This window comes from Anomaloglossus baeobatrachus, chromosome 10 (assembly GCF_048569485.1).
Source record: "Anomaloglossus baeobatrachus isolate aAnoBae1 chromosome 10, aAnoBae1.hap1, whole genome shotgun sequence".
Taxonomy (NCBI): Eukaryota; Metazoa; Chordata; class Amphibia; order Anura; family Aromobatidae; genus Anomaloglossus; species Anomaloglossus baeobatrachus.
In genome coordinates this window covers 26071531-26088831 of record NC_134362.1, presented here as the reverse complement: position 1 = coordinate 26088831, position 17301 = coordinate 26071531, and the positions used below count along the sequence as shown (strand labels likewise).

The window sequence follows — 17301 nt, the reverse complement described above, 5'->3', positions numbered from 1 at the left end:
CTCAGGCAGAGCTCGAGTGCGGAGCAGAGTTGTGTGCAGTTCAGTTTTGGACAGTGACAGTGGAAGGAGGAAAGGGTAGTAGCAGAGCAACTGACTGACAGCGTCCGGGTGTGTGGCCCGGGCGAGACAGCAAGGTTGGCAGACGGTGGCGACCGTCTGCAGGAGTGGCCGATTGGAGTCTACCGTAAGGACCGTGGACGGGTGGTGGCCCGGCGGTACCGGACCGGTACACAAAGGGAAGCCAGCACCAGTGGCAGGGGCCTTTCGGACCCCGGCAAGGCTTGGAGTCGCCGTGAATTTGCCGAATCCGTCAGTGAAGGGGACCTCCGGGTTCCTAAACAACTAAGTCCCGATTGAAGGCAACCGTCCAACCGAGTGAGAGGGACACCGCCACCGCCAAGGCATCAGTTCCTCAGGGCCAGCGCCTGCGGGCAAAAGGGGGCTCCTCCGGCCCATATCCAAGTCGGGGAGCGGGTTACCGGTGGGAACCCATCGAAACCGTACAGACAGAGTAGGTGCAGGGAAAAGACAGTCACCGCTAACCTGCCGGGAGCAACAACACCGCAGCCGTCCGAGGGACCCGTCCATCCAGCCGCTTGTTTTACCGTGAACTGTGTCATCATCATTGGGCTGAGTGAGTACCTCCGTGCCGTGCGGCACAGCGCTGCCCCTGCGACCCTGCACCTCATCAGGCCCCGCAACCCGCCTGCCATCAACCCTTAACCCATCACCGGGCCCCGGGACAACCAACCCCCTACCCACGGAGGGGAGGATTAACAACCAAAGCTGCTCCCGGTCACCGCTCCCGGGATCCCCGTCCAGAGCAGCGGTGGTGTCTACGCAATCACCACAACCGTGGGTGGCGTCACGGACAATATCCCCAAAACCCCAAAAATCACCCCTTTTCACTCACAGGCGAGGAGCGCCGCTCGAGTCCTCGGTATCCGGCCCATCGCTCGAGCCACCGAGCAGCAGCAGCCGCAGCAGCGGCAGCCGAACCCGAGCAGTGGGAGAAGCGCAGCGTCCCCTCCTCCGCCCGCGACAGGGGTATATATGTATCAACAAAGCTATGTTTACACCTGGAAACCCTGATTAGATCCAATATAAGATAGGGAGGAGTTTGGGGGGGTTTTGTATTTAAGGACACACTTATAGGGGTCTCATATTTTATGAGACCAGGCTAGATGTATTTGTAGCTCCAAATAGAGGCTGATGCTGCCCGTCCTACCTGTTGGCACCTGGTTTCAGTCCTGTCCTGCCTGTTCCTGCTACCAGTCCACACTGCCTTGTCAGTACTAGTGACTGTGTGCATCCTGGCCATGCCATCTGCCTTGCAAGTGACTCTGCCTGTCCGTCCTGCCTGTGCTGTCTGCCTCGAGCCTCTCTGGTGGTCCCTGTCTGCACTTCAGACTCCTCCTGTGTCCGCCCCTGTCTTGTTGGTCAGCTGCCACAATCCCGGTCTCTACCCCACAAAAGGGTAGGCCCCTGTGGTCCACTTTTGCTCACCGTAGTACCACCTCCGAAATTGAGCATTATATATGATGTGACTTGCAGTTAGTAAATTTATCGATTATATCTTCTGTCCAATGAGGGAGTGAATAGAAATATTTTTTCCCATCAGCAAATCTGCAGACATTGCATCTAGTTTCTGCATGTTTGAAAAATTGTTTAACCAGTTTGGAGCTGGATCTGGAACTTGTGCCATACTGGGAGATAGAAGGTTCATAAAGGAACGCCCTTTTCTGTCTATACATCTACATCCTCCACTGATTGATGCAGAATATCGTCCCCGATCACCACAGGTAAATATCGTAAGACTTTGTCTTTTATTTTAGTGAAATGTGGAGTAAAAGGTGTAGAGAATGTTATCCTGGAGTTATGTTTATCGGGGCGAGTTTTGTATTGTTATAACATATCATCATGGATTTAAGTTTTATTTTATTACACACAGTCTGAATTTTACCTCTATGGTAGCCCCTAGCCAATAATCTGTCACTGATAATATTACTTTCCTGTAAGAAGGTAGAGTGGTCTGAGCAATGCGCCTCGCTCCTGTGAATTCCCCATAGGGAATAGGATTGGTAGCATGTTGCGTATAGCAACCGGTAGATTGTAGGATAGTATTGCCAGCATTGTCTTTCCTAAATATTAACTAGAAACACTGCCTGTGATGGAATTGCCTATAAGTGTAATGTCAAAAAATGAAATACTATTATTGGGATTATGGCAAGTAAAGCAAATATTGTAATTACAGATGCTTCTCAATAAATTAGAATATCATTAAAAAGTTAATGTATTTCAGTTATTCAATATAAAAAGTGAAACTCGTATATTATATAGAGTCATTACACACAGAGGGATCTATTCCTATATATTGTATAGAGTCATTACACACAGAGGGATCTATTCCTATATATTATATAGAGTCATTACACATAGAGGGATCTATTCCTATATATTATATAGAGTCATTACACACAGAGGGATCTATTCCTATATATTTTATAGAGTCATTACACACAGAGGGATCTATTCCTATATATTATATAGAGTCATTACACACAGAGGGATCTATTCCTATATATTATATAGAGTCATTACACACAGAGGGATCTATTCCTATATATGATATAGAGTCATTACACACAGAGGGATCTATTCCTATATATTGTATAGAGTCATTACACACAGAGGGCTCTATTCCTATATATTATATAGAGTCATTACACACAAAGGGATCTATTCCTATATATTTTATAGAGTCATTACACACAGAGGGCTCTATTCCTATATATTGTATAGAGTCATTACACACAGAGGGATCTATTCCTATATATTATATAGAGTCATTACACACAGAGGGATATATTCCTATATATTATATAGAGTCATTACACACAAAGGGATCTATTCCTATATATTTTATAGAGTCATTACACACAGAGGGACCTATTCCTATATATTGTATAGAGTCATTACACACAGAGGGATCTATTCCTATATATTGTATAGAGTCATTGCACACAGAGGGATCTATTCCTATATATTATATAGAGTCATTACACATAGAGGGATCTATTCCTATATATTATATAGAGTCATTACACACAAAGGGATCTATTCCTATATTTTTTATAGAGTCATTACACACAGAGGGACCTATTCCTATATATTGTATAGAGTCATTACACACAGAGGGATCTATTCCTATATATTGTATAGAGTCATTACACACAGAGGGATCTATTCCTATATATTATATAGAGTCATTACACATAGAGGGATCTATTCCTATATATTATATAGAGTCATTACACACAAAGGGATCTATTCCTATATATTTTATAGAGTCATTACACACAGAGGGATCTATTCCTATATATTATATAGTCATTACACACAGAAGGATCTATTCCTATATATTGTATAAAGTCATTACACACAGAGGGATCTATTCCTATATATTATATAGTTATTACACACAGAGGGATCTATTCCTATATATTATATAGAGTCATTACACACAAAGGGTTCTATGCCTATATATTATATAGAGTCATTACACACAGAGGAATCTATTCCTATATATTATATAGAGTCATTACACACAGAGAGATCTATTCCTATATATTGTAAAGAGTCATTACACCCAGAGGGATCTATTCCTATATAGTGTATAGAGTCATTACACACAGAGGGATCTATTCCTTTATATTGTATAGAGTCATTACACACAAAGGGATCTATTCCTATATATTGTATAGAGTCATTACACACAGAGGGATCTATTCCAATAAATTGTATAGAGTCATTACACACAGAGGGATCTATTTCACATTTTTTTTTCTCTTAATATTGATCATTATGGCTTACAGCCAATGAAAACCCAAAAGTCATCTCAGAAAATTAGAATAATTAACACAAAACACTTGCAAAGGCTTACTAAGCATTTAAAGTGGTCCATTAGTCTGGGTCAGTATGCTATCATGAGGAAAACTTCCAGAAGGCAGTCACTGACACACTCCACAAGGAGGGTAAGCCACACAAGGTCATTGTTAGAGAAGCTGGCTGTTCACAGAGTGCTGTATCTAAATATATTAATGGAAAGTTGAGTGGAAGGAAAAAGTGTGGTAGAAAAAGGTGCACAAGCAACCGAGATAACTGCAGTCTTGATAGGATTGTTAAGAAAAGGCCATTCAAAAATTTAGGGCAGATTCACAAGGAGTGGAGGCTGCTGGAGTCAGTGCTTCAAGAGCCACCACACACAGACGTATCCAGGACATGGGCTACAAGTGTCGCATTCCTTATGTGAAGCCACTCATGACCAATAGACAACGCCAAAAGCGTCTTACCTGGGCCAAGAAGAAAAAGAACCAGACTGTTGCTCAGTCGTCCAAGGTGTTGTTTTCGGATGAAAGTAAACTTGCATTTAATTTGGAAATCGCGGTCCCAGAGTCTGGAGGAAGAGTGGAGAGGCCACAATCCAAGCTGCTGAGGTCTAGTGTGAAGTCTCCACAATCAGTGATGGTTTGGGGAGCCATGTCATCTGCTGGTGTAGGTCCACTGTGTTTTATCAAGAAGTCAGCGCAGCCGTCTACCAGGAAATTTTACAGCACTTCATGCTTCCCTCTGCCGACAAGCTTTCTGGAGATGAAAATTTCATTTTCCAGCAGGACTTGGCCCCTGTCCACACTGCCAAAAGTACCAATACCTGGTTTATTAACCACAGTATCACTGTGCTTGATTGGCAGCAAACTCACCTGACCTAAATCCCATAGAGAATCTATGAGAGACACCAGAGCCAACAATGCAGACGAGCTGAAGGCAGCTATCACAGCAACCTGGCCTTCCATAACACCTCAGCAGTGCCACAGTCCCCTGGCTCGATTTAGGCTCTGGAATTGGTAAATACACCTGCTTATTATTATTATTATTAATATTTATTTATAGAGCACCATTGATTCCATGGTGCCGTACATGAGAAGGGGATTACATACAAAATACATATACAAGTTACAATAGACAGACTGGTACAGGGGAAAGAGGACCCTGCCCTTGCGGGGTTACATTCTATAGGATATTGGGGAGGAGACAATAGGTCACACTATTTAGTCAATCATATAAAATTCGTACATCCCTGGTCACTATGTCCTGTTGAATCTGAAGTACCTGTGGGAAATACAATCATGTTCAAGGTGTTAAACAAAAAATATCTTAAGCTGGTGTCACACATAACGACGACGACAACGACGTCGCTGCTACGTCACCATTTTCTGTGACGTTGCAGCGACGTCTCTGTCGCTGTGTGTGACATCCAGCAACGACCTGGCCCCTGCTGTGAGGTCGCCGGTCGTTGCTGAATGTCCAGCTTCATTTTTTGGTCGTCACTCTCCCGCTGTGACACACACATCGCTGTGTGTGACAGCGAGAGAGCGACGAAATGAAGCGAGCAGGAGCCGGCACTGGCAGCTGCGGTAAGCTGTAACCAGCGTAAACATCGGGTAACCAAGGGAAGACCTTTCCCTAGTTACCCGATGTTTACGCTGGTTACCAGCCTCCGCTCTTGCTGCCAGTGCCGGCTCCTGCACTGTGACATGTGGCTGCAGTATGCATCGGGTAATTAACCCGATGTATACTGTAGCAAGGAGAGCAAGGAGCCAGCGCTAAGCAGTGTGCGCGGCTCCTTGCTCTCTGCACTGTGACATGTAGCTGCAGCACACATCGGGTTAATTAACCCGATGTGTACTGTACTTAGGAGAGCAAGGAGCCAGCGCTAAGCGCGGCTCCCTGCTCTCTGCACATGTAGCACAGCGACGTTATGATCGCTGCTTCTGCTGTGTTTGACATCTAAGCAGCGATCATAACAGCGACTTACAAGGTCGCTGTTACGTCACCGAAAATGGTGACGTAACAGCGACGTCGTTGTCGCTGTCGCTTAGTGTGACACCAGCTTAAGGCTGGTTTCAAACAGGCGTTGTTTTGCATCAGTCACAATGCGTTGTAAATAGTGTGACAATAAAGGCAACGGATTCCTGTGAAAAAACGTTTGTGATTTTTTTTCTATTTCCTGTAGTGGGGAGAGGAGAGAGAGATAGAGAGAGATTGTACACGATTTAGAAGGTTCTGCTGGGCATGCTCAGTAGAATGTGACGGAATCCTGCATTGGAATCCGTCGCGTGACGCATGACGACGGAATCAAGCACGATTGACATTCATTATGCCTCTTGACGGATTCCGACGGAATCCTGCGGAGTGCGTTTTTTCGCAGCAACAAAAAACGTTACATTCTGCGTTCCTCCCACCCGACGGTCACTCACTAAACGACTGATGCAATCCGCCCTTAATAAAATATTTTATTCTTAATCAACACATAAGACTCAGAAATATCAAAGCTTAATATTTTTGGCAGTTGGAGGGTTTTTTTTTAGATTTGGCTATCTTAGGAGGATTCTGTGTGTGCAGGTAACTATTACTGTGCAGAATTATTAGGCAATTTAATAAACACCAAATCTATTCCCATCTCACTTGTTTATTTTCACCAGGAAAACCAATATAACTGCACAAAATTTAGAAATAAACATTTCTGACATGCAAAAACAAAACCCAAAAAAATAAGTGACCAATATAGCCACCTTTCTTTCTGATGACACTCAGCAGCCACCATCCATAGATCCTGTCATTGGTTGATCTGTTTACGCTCAACATTGCGTGCAGCAGCCACCGCAGCAGACACTGCTCCCAGAGGTGGACTGTTTTCCCTGCCTGTAGATCTCACATTTTATGAGGGACCACAGGTTCTCTATGGGGTTCAGATCAGATGAACAAGGGGCCATGTCATTATTTTGTCATCTTTTAGACCTTTACTGGCCAGCCACGCTGTGGAGTAGTTGGATGCATGTGATGGAGCGTTGTCCTGCATGAAAATCATGTTTTCTTGAACGATACCGACTTCTTCCTGTACCATTGCTTGAAGAAGTTGTCTTCCAGAAACTGGCAGTAGGTCTGGGAATTGAGCTTCACTCCATCCTCAACCCGAAAAGCTCCCACAAGTTCATCTTTGATGATCCCAGCCCATACCAGTGCCCACCTCCACCTTGCTGGCGTCTGAGTCGGAGTGGAGCTCTCTGCCCTTTACTGATCCAGCCTCTGGCCCATCCATCTGGCCCATCAAGAGTCACTCTCAGTTCATCAGTCCATAAAACCTTTGAAAAATCAGTCTTCAGATATTTCTTGGCCCAGTCTTGATGTTTTATCTTATGTTTCTTATTCAAAGGTGGTGGTTTTCAGCCTTCCTTACCTTGGCCATGTCCCTGAGTACGGCATACCTTGTGCATTTTGATACTCCCGTAACGTTACAGCTCTGAAATATGGCCAAACTGGTGGCAAATGGCATCTTGGCAACTTCACGCTTGATTTTCCACAATTCATGGGCAGTTATTTTGCGCCTTTTTTGCCCAGCACGCTTCTTGCGACCCTGTTGGATATTTGCCATGAAACACTTGATTGTTCGGTGATCACGCTTCAAAAGTTTGGCAATTTCAAGACCGATGCATCCCTCTGCAAGACATCTCACAATTTGGGAATTTTCAGAGCCCGTCAAATCTGTCTTCTAACCCATTTTACCAAAGGAAAGAAAGTTGCCTAATAATGAAGCACACTTTATATAGGGTGTTGATGTCATTACACCGCACCCCTCCTTATTACAGAGAAGCACATCACCGGATTTACTTCATTGGGAGTTGGCTCTCACCTATACAGCTTGGAGTAGGACGACATGTATAAAAAGTATCAAGTGATCACAATACTCATTTGCCTAATAGTTCTGCACACAGTGTATATGCATGAGCAATGATGTGCAGCCCAGGAAGTGAAGTAGAGGTGGGAGCAGTGCACAGCCACGCCGGAGCGTTTGCTTCATTCCTATTTTCCACTTTTTTTTAATTTCCCAGTGCCGGATGCAGATCAATATCTGGAATCCCGGGCACCTTTGAAACCTTGTGGATCCGGATTTTTACAGTGTCCGCTTATCACTATTGTTTAGTGTCTTTTCTGTGACTGGTCGTTTATAGTACAAGAGGCTGTAATAGGTTGTCCAAATAAATAGATAAATGTTCCGTTAAGAAATAAATAGGACATAGAGGTGGTGAAAATATTTAGTTATGGACTTTTGGAAAGGCATAAAAAAAAGTGCAAACAGGATTGTTCAAAAAAATATACAGTGAAGGAGATCATTATTTGACCTTTTGCTGATTTTCTAAGTTTTCCCACATGAACAGTCTATAATTTTAAGGGTAGGTTAATTTTAAGAGTGAGAAATAGAATTTCCAAAATAAAATCCAGAAAATCACATTGTATAAATTATACAAATTTATTTGCATTTTGCAGAGAGAAAAAAGTATTTGATTAAAGACAGCTGTGTTACATTGTCACCTGTATAAAAGACGACTGTCCACAGACTCCATTACTCAGTCAGACTCTAACCTCTACAACATGGGAGACCAAAGAGATTTCTAAGGATGTCAGGGACAAGATCATAGACCTGCGCGCGGCTGAAATGGGCTACAAAACCATAAGTAAGACGCTGGATGAGAAGGAGAATTCTGTTGGTGCAATAGTAAGAAAATTGAAGAAATACAAAATTCTTGTCAATCGACATTGATCAGGGGCACCATACAAAATCTCACCTCGTGGGGTATCCAGGATCATGAGGAAAGTGAGAGATCAGCCTAAAACTACACGGGGGGAACATAATGATCTCAAGGCAGCTGGGGCCACTGTCATCAAGAAAACCATTGGTAACATATTACACCATAATGGATTAAAATCCTGCAGTGTCTGCAAAGTCCCACTGCTCAAGAAGGCCCATGTGAAGTTGGCCCGTCTGAAGAAAGCCTGTGACGCCCTGGACCCAAGGGGTCACAGGATAACATCACATACACACACACACACACACCCAGGTCAGGAACACCAGTCAAACAAAACCCTTATTGCCTCCCTCCAGGGTCTGATGTCCACACCAGGTGGGGCAGAGCCAGGCGGTTGGCCCCACCCACCGAGGAGTTCACAGGCCTGGAGGCGGGAAAAAGTCAGTGAGTCGAGTTCAGGAGTGTAGTTGAGAAGTCAAGTGGAGGAGTTGTGGAGTTTGGAGTGGACTGTGTGTGTCTGGGTCAGAGCCCAGGCACCATCAGCAAGATCGGCAGACGGTGGTGGCCGTCTGCAGGCGTTAGTGGGGAGTCTGCGGAACCGTAGGACTGGGGTCGGGCGATGGCCTGCTGTTACGGAACCGGGGAGCGGACCGAAGCTAAACACCAAGGCAGGGTACTCAGACCCCCGACTAGGCTCGGAAGCCGCCGTAATGGTCAAATTCTCTGATTGCGGTCTGGACCTCAGGGGTTCATTCCCAACCAAGTCCTGTCAAAAGGCAAAAGCCCAACCCGTCCAGATAAGCGCCACGGCGAGAGATCCAAGGGCCAGCGCCTGCGGGCAACACGGGCTATCCCGACACGTTCAAGCTGGGGAGCGGACCACCCGTGGGAATCCATAGGGGTCAAACATTTACATACAGGTGCAGGGAAAGACAGCCACCATCAACCCGTCCGGGGAGAGAGAGAAGACACCGCAGCCGACTGTGGGCCCCGTCCATCCAGCCGTTTGGTTTACCAGAGGCTCTGTTATTGACTACCTGAGTGAATACACCAGTGCCACCCAGCACGGCGCTGCCCCCGCTTCCGCGCTGCCTCCCCGCATCGGCACCTGCACCTATCCCCTCCTCACTACTCCCCGAACCGGGGCCCTGGGACCAACCGCTCCTACCCACGGAGGGGCCAACACCTCAGCTGCTCCCCGCTATCGCTCCCGGGAACCCCCGTCATCAGCAGCGGTGGTGCCCACCATCACCACAACCCCGTGGGTGGCATCACAACCGACATCCCACCACTAACCTTCCCCCTTTTCACTCGTGGGCGAGGAGGCGCTGCTCGAGTCCCCGGGTCCAGCCCCGTGCTCGAGCCACCGAAGAGCAGAAGCACCGGACCCGAGCGCCAGCGAACACCCCCCCCAGGCGAGCAGTGTTCCCGAAATCCCCCCGACTCCTCCGCCCGCGACAAGCCCATGTGCATCCGGCCCATCTGAAGAAGGCCCATGTGCATCCGGCCCGTCTGAAGAAGGCACATGTGCAACCATCCTGTCTAAAGTTTGCCAATGAACACCTGGATGATTCTGAGAGTGATTGTGAGAAGGTGCTGTGGGCAAAAACTGAGCTGTTTGGAATTTACTCAACTCTCTGTGTTTGGAGGAACATAAATGCTGCCTATGGCCCAAACAACACAATCCCCACTGTCAAGCATGGAGGTGGAAACATTATGATTTGGGGGTGTTTCTCTGCTAAAGGCACAGGACTACTTTACTGCATCAATAGGACAATGGATGGAGCCATGTACCGTAAAATCCTGAGTGACAACCTCCTTCCCTCCACCAGGACATTAAAAATGGGTCGTGGCTGGGTCTTCCAGCACCATAATGACATACAGCCAAGACAACAAAGGAGTGGCTCAAAAACAAGCACATTAAGGTCATGCAGTCGCCTAGCCAGTCTCCAGACCTTAATCCCATGGAAAACTTATGGAGGGAGCTGAAGCGCCGAGAAGTGACAGCCTCAAAATCTTAATGATTTGGAGATGATTTGCAAAGAGGAGAGGAGCAAAATTCCTCCTAACATGTGCGCAAACCTCATCATCAACTACAAACATTGTCTGACTCCTGTGCTGCCAACAAGGGATTTGCCACCAAGTATTAAGTCTTGTTTGCCAGAGGAATCAAATACTTATTTCTCTCTGCAAAATGCAAAAACATTTCTATAATTTATACAATGTGATTTTTTTGGATTTTATTTTTGATATTCTATCTCTCACTGTTAAAAATTAACGTATATAATGGATCCATAACTTGTTTTTTTATTTGTTTGTTTTTTGTTTCAAAGATAAAAGTAAGGGTGTAAGGGTATCGTCTCACTAAATGACGTTCCAGCGATTCTGACCACGATATGACCTGGTCAGGATCGCTGGTGCGTCGCTACATGGTGGCTGGTGAGCTGTCAATCAGGCAGATCTCACCAGCGACCAGTGACCACCCACCAGGCAGCAGCGACTCGTGGAAACGATGCTGCGCTTGGTAACCAAGGTAAATATCGGGTAACTAAGCAAAATGCTTTGCTTGGTTACCCGATATTTACCCTGGTTACCAGCGCACACCGCTTAGCGCTGGTTCCCTGCACTCGTAGTCAGGGTACACATCGGGTTACTAAGCAAAGTGCTTCACTTAGTAACGCGATGTGTATTCTGGCTACGTGTGCAGGGAGCAGGGAGCCAGCACTGGCAGCCTGAGAGCGGCATACCAAGGTAAAAATCGGGTAACCAAGCAAAGCGCTTCGCTTAGTTACCCAATGTGTACCTTGGTTACCAGCGTCCGCAGATTCCAGACGCCGGCTCCCTGCTCAGTGCACATTCAGATCGTTGCTCTCTCGCTGTCAAGCACAGCGATGTGTGCTTCACAGCAGTAGCGCAACGAGCAAAAAATGAACCAGCACTGTGTGTAACGAGCAGCGATCTCACAGCAGGGGCCAGGTCGCTGCTTAGTGTCACACACAGCGAGATCGCTGATGAGGTCACTGGTGCGTCACAAAACCTGTGACTTAGCAGCGATCTCGCTATGTGAGAAGTACTCCTAACTGACAGGTAGCCACTGTTAATGTGTTTGCTTATCTATTTTCAGTTCCCTTTAAAAGTTCCAGACAAAAGCTCAGCGTCAGAGACTGTCCAGTTCATCCGCACTTACATGCACCATGTCTTTCACCGACTCTGAAAAAGCTTTCCTCTTCTCCATGGGAGTTAAAATTTCTGACCCTCCTGTCGCTGATGAGTTGGGAGCAAAATCTCTTGAGCGGTAACACAAATAATTTTCTAGTTTACATAATGAATGCAACACGGTACAGCAACAGAACCGCTAAATTTACTTCCACCGCACATTGCAAATGTTATTCTTTTTGAAATGTAATTTATGTGTGTATATACAATTGTGCTGAAAGGTTTACCGTACATACCCCTATAGATTTTTTGCTCTCTTGGCCTGACACAAAACATAACACAAAATCTTTTTTTCCACACATGGTTAGTGGTTGGGTGAAGGCATTTATTGTCACTACTGTGTTTTCTCTTTTTAATTCATAATGACAACCAAAATATTGTATTACCCCCTCTAACATCAATGGCAGCTTGAAGTCTTTTGTAGTAGTTGTGGATGAAGCTCTTTATTTTCTCAGATGGTAAAGCTGCCCATTCTTCTTGGCAAAAAGCCTCCAGTTACTGTAAATTCCTGGGCTTTCTTGCATGAACTGCGCTCTTGAGTTCTCCCCAGAGTGGCTCAATGATATTGACGTCAGGAGACTGAGATGGCCACTCCAGAACCTTCACTTTGTTCTGTTGTAGCCAATGACAGGTCGACTTGACCTTGTGTTTTGGATCGTTGTCATGTTGGAGCATCCAAGTACATTCCATGCCCAACTTCCGGGTTGATGAGTGCAAATTTGCCTCCAGTATTTGCTGATAACATGTTGCATTCATCTTTCCTTCAACTTTGATGTTTCCTGTGCCTTTTTAGCTCACACAGCCCCACATCATCAGTGATCCACCTCCATGCTTTACAGTAGGAATGGTGTTCCTTTCATCAAAGGCCTTGTTGACACCTCTCCAAATGTAACGTTTATGGTTGTGGCAAAAAAGTTTGCTTTTGGTCTCATCACTTCAAATTACCTTGTTCCAGAAGTTTGGAGGCTTGTCTCTGTGCTGTTTGGTGTATTATAGGAGAGATACTTTGTTGCATTTGCAAAGTAATGTCTTTCTTCTGGAGACTCCAACATGCAGCCCATTTTTCTTCAAGTGCCTCCTTATTGTGTATCTTGAAACAACCGCTCCGCTAGTTTTCAGTGAGTCCTGTATTTCAGCTGATGTTATTTGTAGGTTTTTCATTCCATACTGAACAATTTTTCTGGCAGTTGTGGGCAAAAATTTTGTTGGTCTACCTGATCGTGGTTTGGTTTTTACAGAGCCCCTGATTTTCCATTTGTTAATCACAGTTTGAACACTGCTGACTGGCATTATCAATTCCTTGGAGATCTTTTTGTATCCCTTTCCTGTTTTATGCAGTTTAACTATCTTTTCCCATAGATTCATTGACAATGCTTTGCTTTCCCCATGACTCACAATCCAGAAACATCAGTGGATGAATGAAAGATGAAAGAGTCTGTCTGGATTCCAGAAACTAAGGCTACTTTCACACTTGCGTTGGACGGCTTCCGTAGCATTGCGTTGTGTGACGGATGCAACGAATGCGTTGCATATAGTGACACAACGGATACTACGGATCGTACAAAACAACGGAAAGCTTTTTTTTTCTTTTTTTCTTCTTTACAGTTTTACCGGCAGCAGACTATTGTGAACGATCAGCTGATCGCTCTCAATAGCCGGCTGCCGATCGCTCAGCTGAGCGCTCTCACATGCCGGCGGCTAGGCATGCCGGCGACCGGTCGCTCAGCTGAGCGCTCTCACATGCCGGCGGGCGGGCGCTCAGCTGGGCGATCTCACATGCCGGCGGCCGGGCATGCCGGCGGGTGGGTGCTCAGCTGAGCGCTCTCACATGCCGGCGGCCGGTCACTCAGCTGAGCGCTCTCACATGCCGGCGGCCGGGCGCTCAGCTGAGTGCTCTCACATGCCGGTGGCCGGGCGCTCAGCTGAACGTTCGGCCACCGAGAGACAAAATAAAGTTTGTTATTTAAAAAAAAAAAGATCATGCGCAGTGAAATCCTACGGATTGCGCTGCTCAAAAAAAGTTACATGCAGCGTTCCTTCCGCCCGGCGCAGCATCAAAATAATGACGTTGCGTCGTCCAGCGGATGCAACCCTGACACTTGCGTTACACAAGTCTATGGAGAATAGCGCAGTGCGTTAAAAAACTGCGCTATTCTCCATAGTGACGGACTCCGCTGAATGTAAGTGTGAAAGTACCCTCACTCAGCTTTTATGCACACACACTGATTACAAGCAAACAGGTCACAGGTGAGGATGTTACCTTTATTAGCCATTCAAACCCATTTGTGTCACCTTCTCTGCATGTTATCAGGCCAAAATCACCAAATAGAACTGCTCTTAGCAGCACTCACATGGTCTATTTCAATCCCGTACCCATGACTGAGTCATGGCTGTGGGCGGGACAGGTCCAAGCAAATGCTGCATGAAGTAAATAGCCTGTGGACAGGGCCTGATGACTGAATGTGAACAGTCACCAACCGCCAAAATCTAGACAGGTGGAATACATCCCAAATTGGGGTGCATAGCAAGGTGGGGGTCAGCCACCGACCAATTCAATGAAGAAAAAACAAAAAGCCAGCACTAAATGTGCACTTCAGCACTAAAAATTCCAAACTGTACTTATTATAAAAATTTTTAGATTTTTGGTAAAAAATTGCAATTTCTTGAGCTGCCTCGCCACATCACGGCAAATCTCATTACATTCACCATCTCATGCACCATACAGGGACAGGACTCTAATATGCAAGGCCTCAGTGTTGCCTTAATATTGCCTCACACTGTTACCTCAGTGTTACCTTGGTGTTGCCTCACAGTGTTGCCTCAACAACATATTGACTCACACTGTTGCCTCACTGTTGCCTCGCAATGTTGCCTCACAGTGTTGCCTTGCCAACATATTTCCTCACACTGTTATTTCCTCACACTGTTGCCTAGGTATGTGTATATATATATATATATATATATATATATATATATATATATATATATATATAAATATACTATATATATACTATATATATATATATATATATATATATATATATATATATATTTATTTATATTATACTCTTTCTGTTCCTGCAGACTGTTCTTGAGCGATCCTGGGACCGAAATCTACTTCTACCAGTTCAACAATGGAGGAAAGATTATGAAGGCCATTGGTAATGCTGCCCAGAACTTGGATAATCTTGATGATGCTCTGTCCCCCCCCAATGACCTGCAACCCCAGAACTTCTGGCTGAATCCTGACAACTTCAAAGTAAGTAGTTAATTCAAAATACTAGAGGGAATATTTATCAAACTAGCTTATGGGTAACAATTCCACTATATAACTGTTACAATATCGTTATCCAAAATAAAAAAATAAATGTTTAATTTATTCCATGAATAAAAATAATAGCGTTATATGTATATAGCTAACATCTAATCTTACATCTTATATAATTACTTTTAGTGTGTATTTTTTTTTAATTTGTTTATTAACAACAAATAATTTGCAAATGACATTAATATGACTTTTCCTTTTGTAAGAGCAAATTATTTCATCAGTAAAGCATCAATCATAGGCAGATGAAGAAGTCACAAACTTTGAGTGCAGTGATTTTAGATATTATATTTAAGTTACACAAAAATTAAACTAGTGTAATCATGACTTGTGGCGATATATGTTGAAATTGGCACTCTAAATCCACTCCTAAACAAAGACAAGAACGTTAAGAACCAATTTGCCATCAAAATAATTATATAGATATAACACATGGAAGAAAGAAACCTGAACATATCATATGTCAACACCAGGAATAAGATAAGGGATAATATCAATTCAACTTAGGCTGGTTTCACACTACGTTTATTTAACATCCGTCCATAACGTTTTTTTAGCGGAAAAACGGATCCAGTGCAGATGCGTTTTCACTTCAATGCATTTGCAATGGACTCGCGTTAACATGCGTTCGCCTGCGTTTGCGTGCGTTATAGTGAGGATCCAGCGACTTGCAGTTTTTTAACATCTTTCAAAAACGCTACTTGTAGCGTTTTTGAGCTGCGTCCAAATACTGCAAATTGCTGGATCCTGACTAAACAGCACGCAAACGCAGGTGAACGCTGGCGTGCTGATAGACAGGATCCTGCTTGCTCTACTGAGCATGCCCAGAACCAGTCTCGCGTGATCTGTCTCTCTCTCCTCCTCCCTCTCCCTCTCTCTCTATCTCTGTCTTTCCCCCTTCCTCTCTCTCCCACCTGAGAGCTGCGGACACTCGTAACCAAGGTAAATATCGGGTAACCACTTCTCTTAGTTACCCGATGTTTACGTTGGTTACGTGTGCAGACAGCCCTGCTCCTAGCAGCTGCAGACACTCGTAACCAAGATAAATATCGGGTATCCAAGCCCGATGTTTACCTTGGTTACCAGCGTCTGCAGCTGTCAGAAGCCGGCTCCCAGTCTAGTTCCCCTCACTCCCGATCACATGACTCCAATGCCCGCCCCTAAACATCCAGTGACAGGATCCTGCAAAATAACAGATGCGTTTGCATGCGTTTTTTGCTGTAAAAGCAGGATCCGCTTTTGCAGCAAAAAAACGTTCCTGACGCATGTTAAATAAACGTAGTATGAAACCAGCCTTATAGCAATATAACAGCGCCTTCATATACCCATGCTCTGGAGCTATAAGGGGGGATGAGTTCCAGGAGTCCCAGATCTTGCAAAATTTCTGTGGCCAACTTCTATTCTGATAGACTGTGTGTTCGTTTGGTATTACTGAGTTCACTAAAGCGGGCTTTACACGCTACGAGATCGCTACAGCGATCTCGTTGGGGTCACGGATTTTGTAACGCACATCCAGCCGCTGTAGCGATCTCGTTGTGTGTGACTCCCAGGAGCGATTTTGGATCGTTGCAAAACCATCCAAAATCCCTCCTCGTTGACATGGGGGTCCATTCTCAAATATTGCTGCTGTCGCGTGGGCGAAGTTGATCCTCGTCCCTGCGGCAGCACACGTCGCTACGTGTGACGCCGCAGGAACGAGGAACTTCTGCTTACCTGCCACACGCCAGCAATGAGGAAGGAAGGAGGTGGGCGGGATGTTCGTCCCGCTCATCTCCGCCCCTCCGCTATGATTGGCCGGCCGCTTAGTGACGTCGCGGTGACGTCGCTGTGATGCCGAACGTCCCTCCCCCTTGAGGGAGGGATTGTTCGGCAGTCACAGCGACGACGACGACCAGGTAAGTGTGTATGACGCTGCCGTAGCGATAATATTTGCTGCGGCAGCGATCACCAAATATCGGCATAACGAGAGGGGCGGGTGCTATCACGCTCGCCATCGCTAGCATCGGCTAGCAATGTCGCAGCGTGTAAAGCCCGCTTAACTCAGTCCAAGATCGTAAAGGATCTTCCCATCCATTGTAGAGCCAGAAGTTTCATTGACAGAAACAAAGCTTCCCG

The 17301-nt window shown here is 45.4% G+C and overlaps 1 protein-coding gene across 2 annotated transcripts in view; it reads left to right on the top strand.

Moving 5' to 3' along the window:
• The first annotated feature begins 1697 nt into the window (after nucleotides 1-1697).
• The window catches only part of LOC142254252 (hemoglobin subunit alpha-3-like), a 34102-nt gene continuing 18498 nt past the window's right edge, over nucleotides 1698-17301 (top strand). Inside the window, exons 1-3 of one of the 2 annotated variants that reach the window (XM_075325264.1) lie at nucleotides 1698-1802; nucleotides 11770-11940; nucleotides 14946-15120. In XM_075325264.1, the coding sequence (XP_075181379.1) occupies nucleotides 11840-11940; nucleotides 14946-15120 (276 nt within the window). In that variant the 5' untranslated portion in view covers nucleotides 1698-1802; nucleotides 11770-11839. The remainder of the gene's footprint in view (nucleotides 1803-11769; nucleotides 11941-14945; nucleotides 15121-17301) is intronic. The other variant, XM_075325263.1, reaches the window with a different exon arrangement.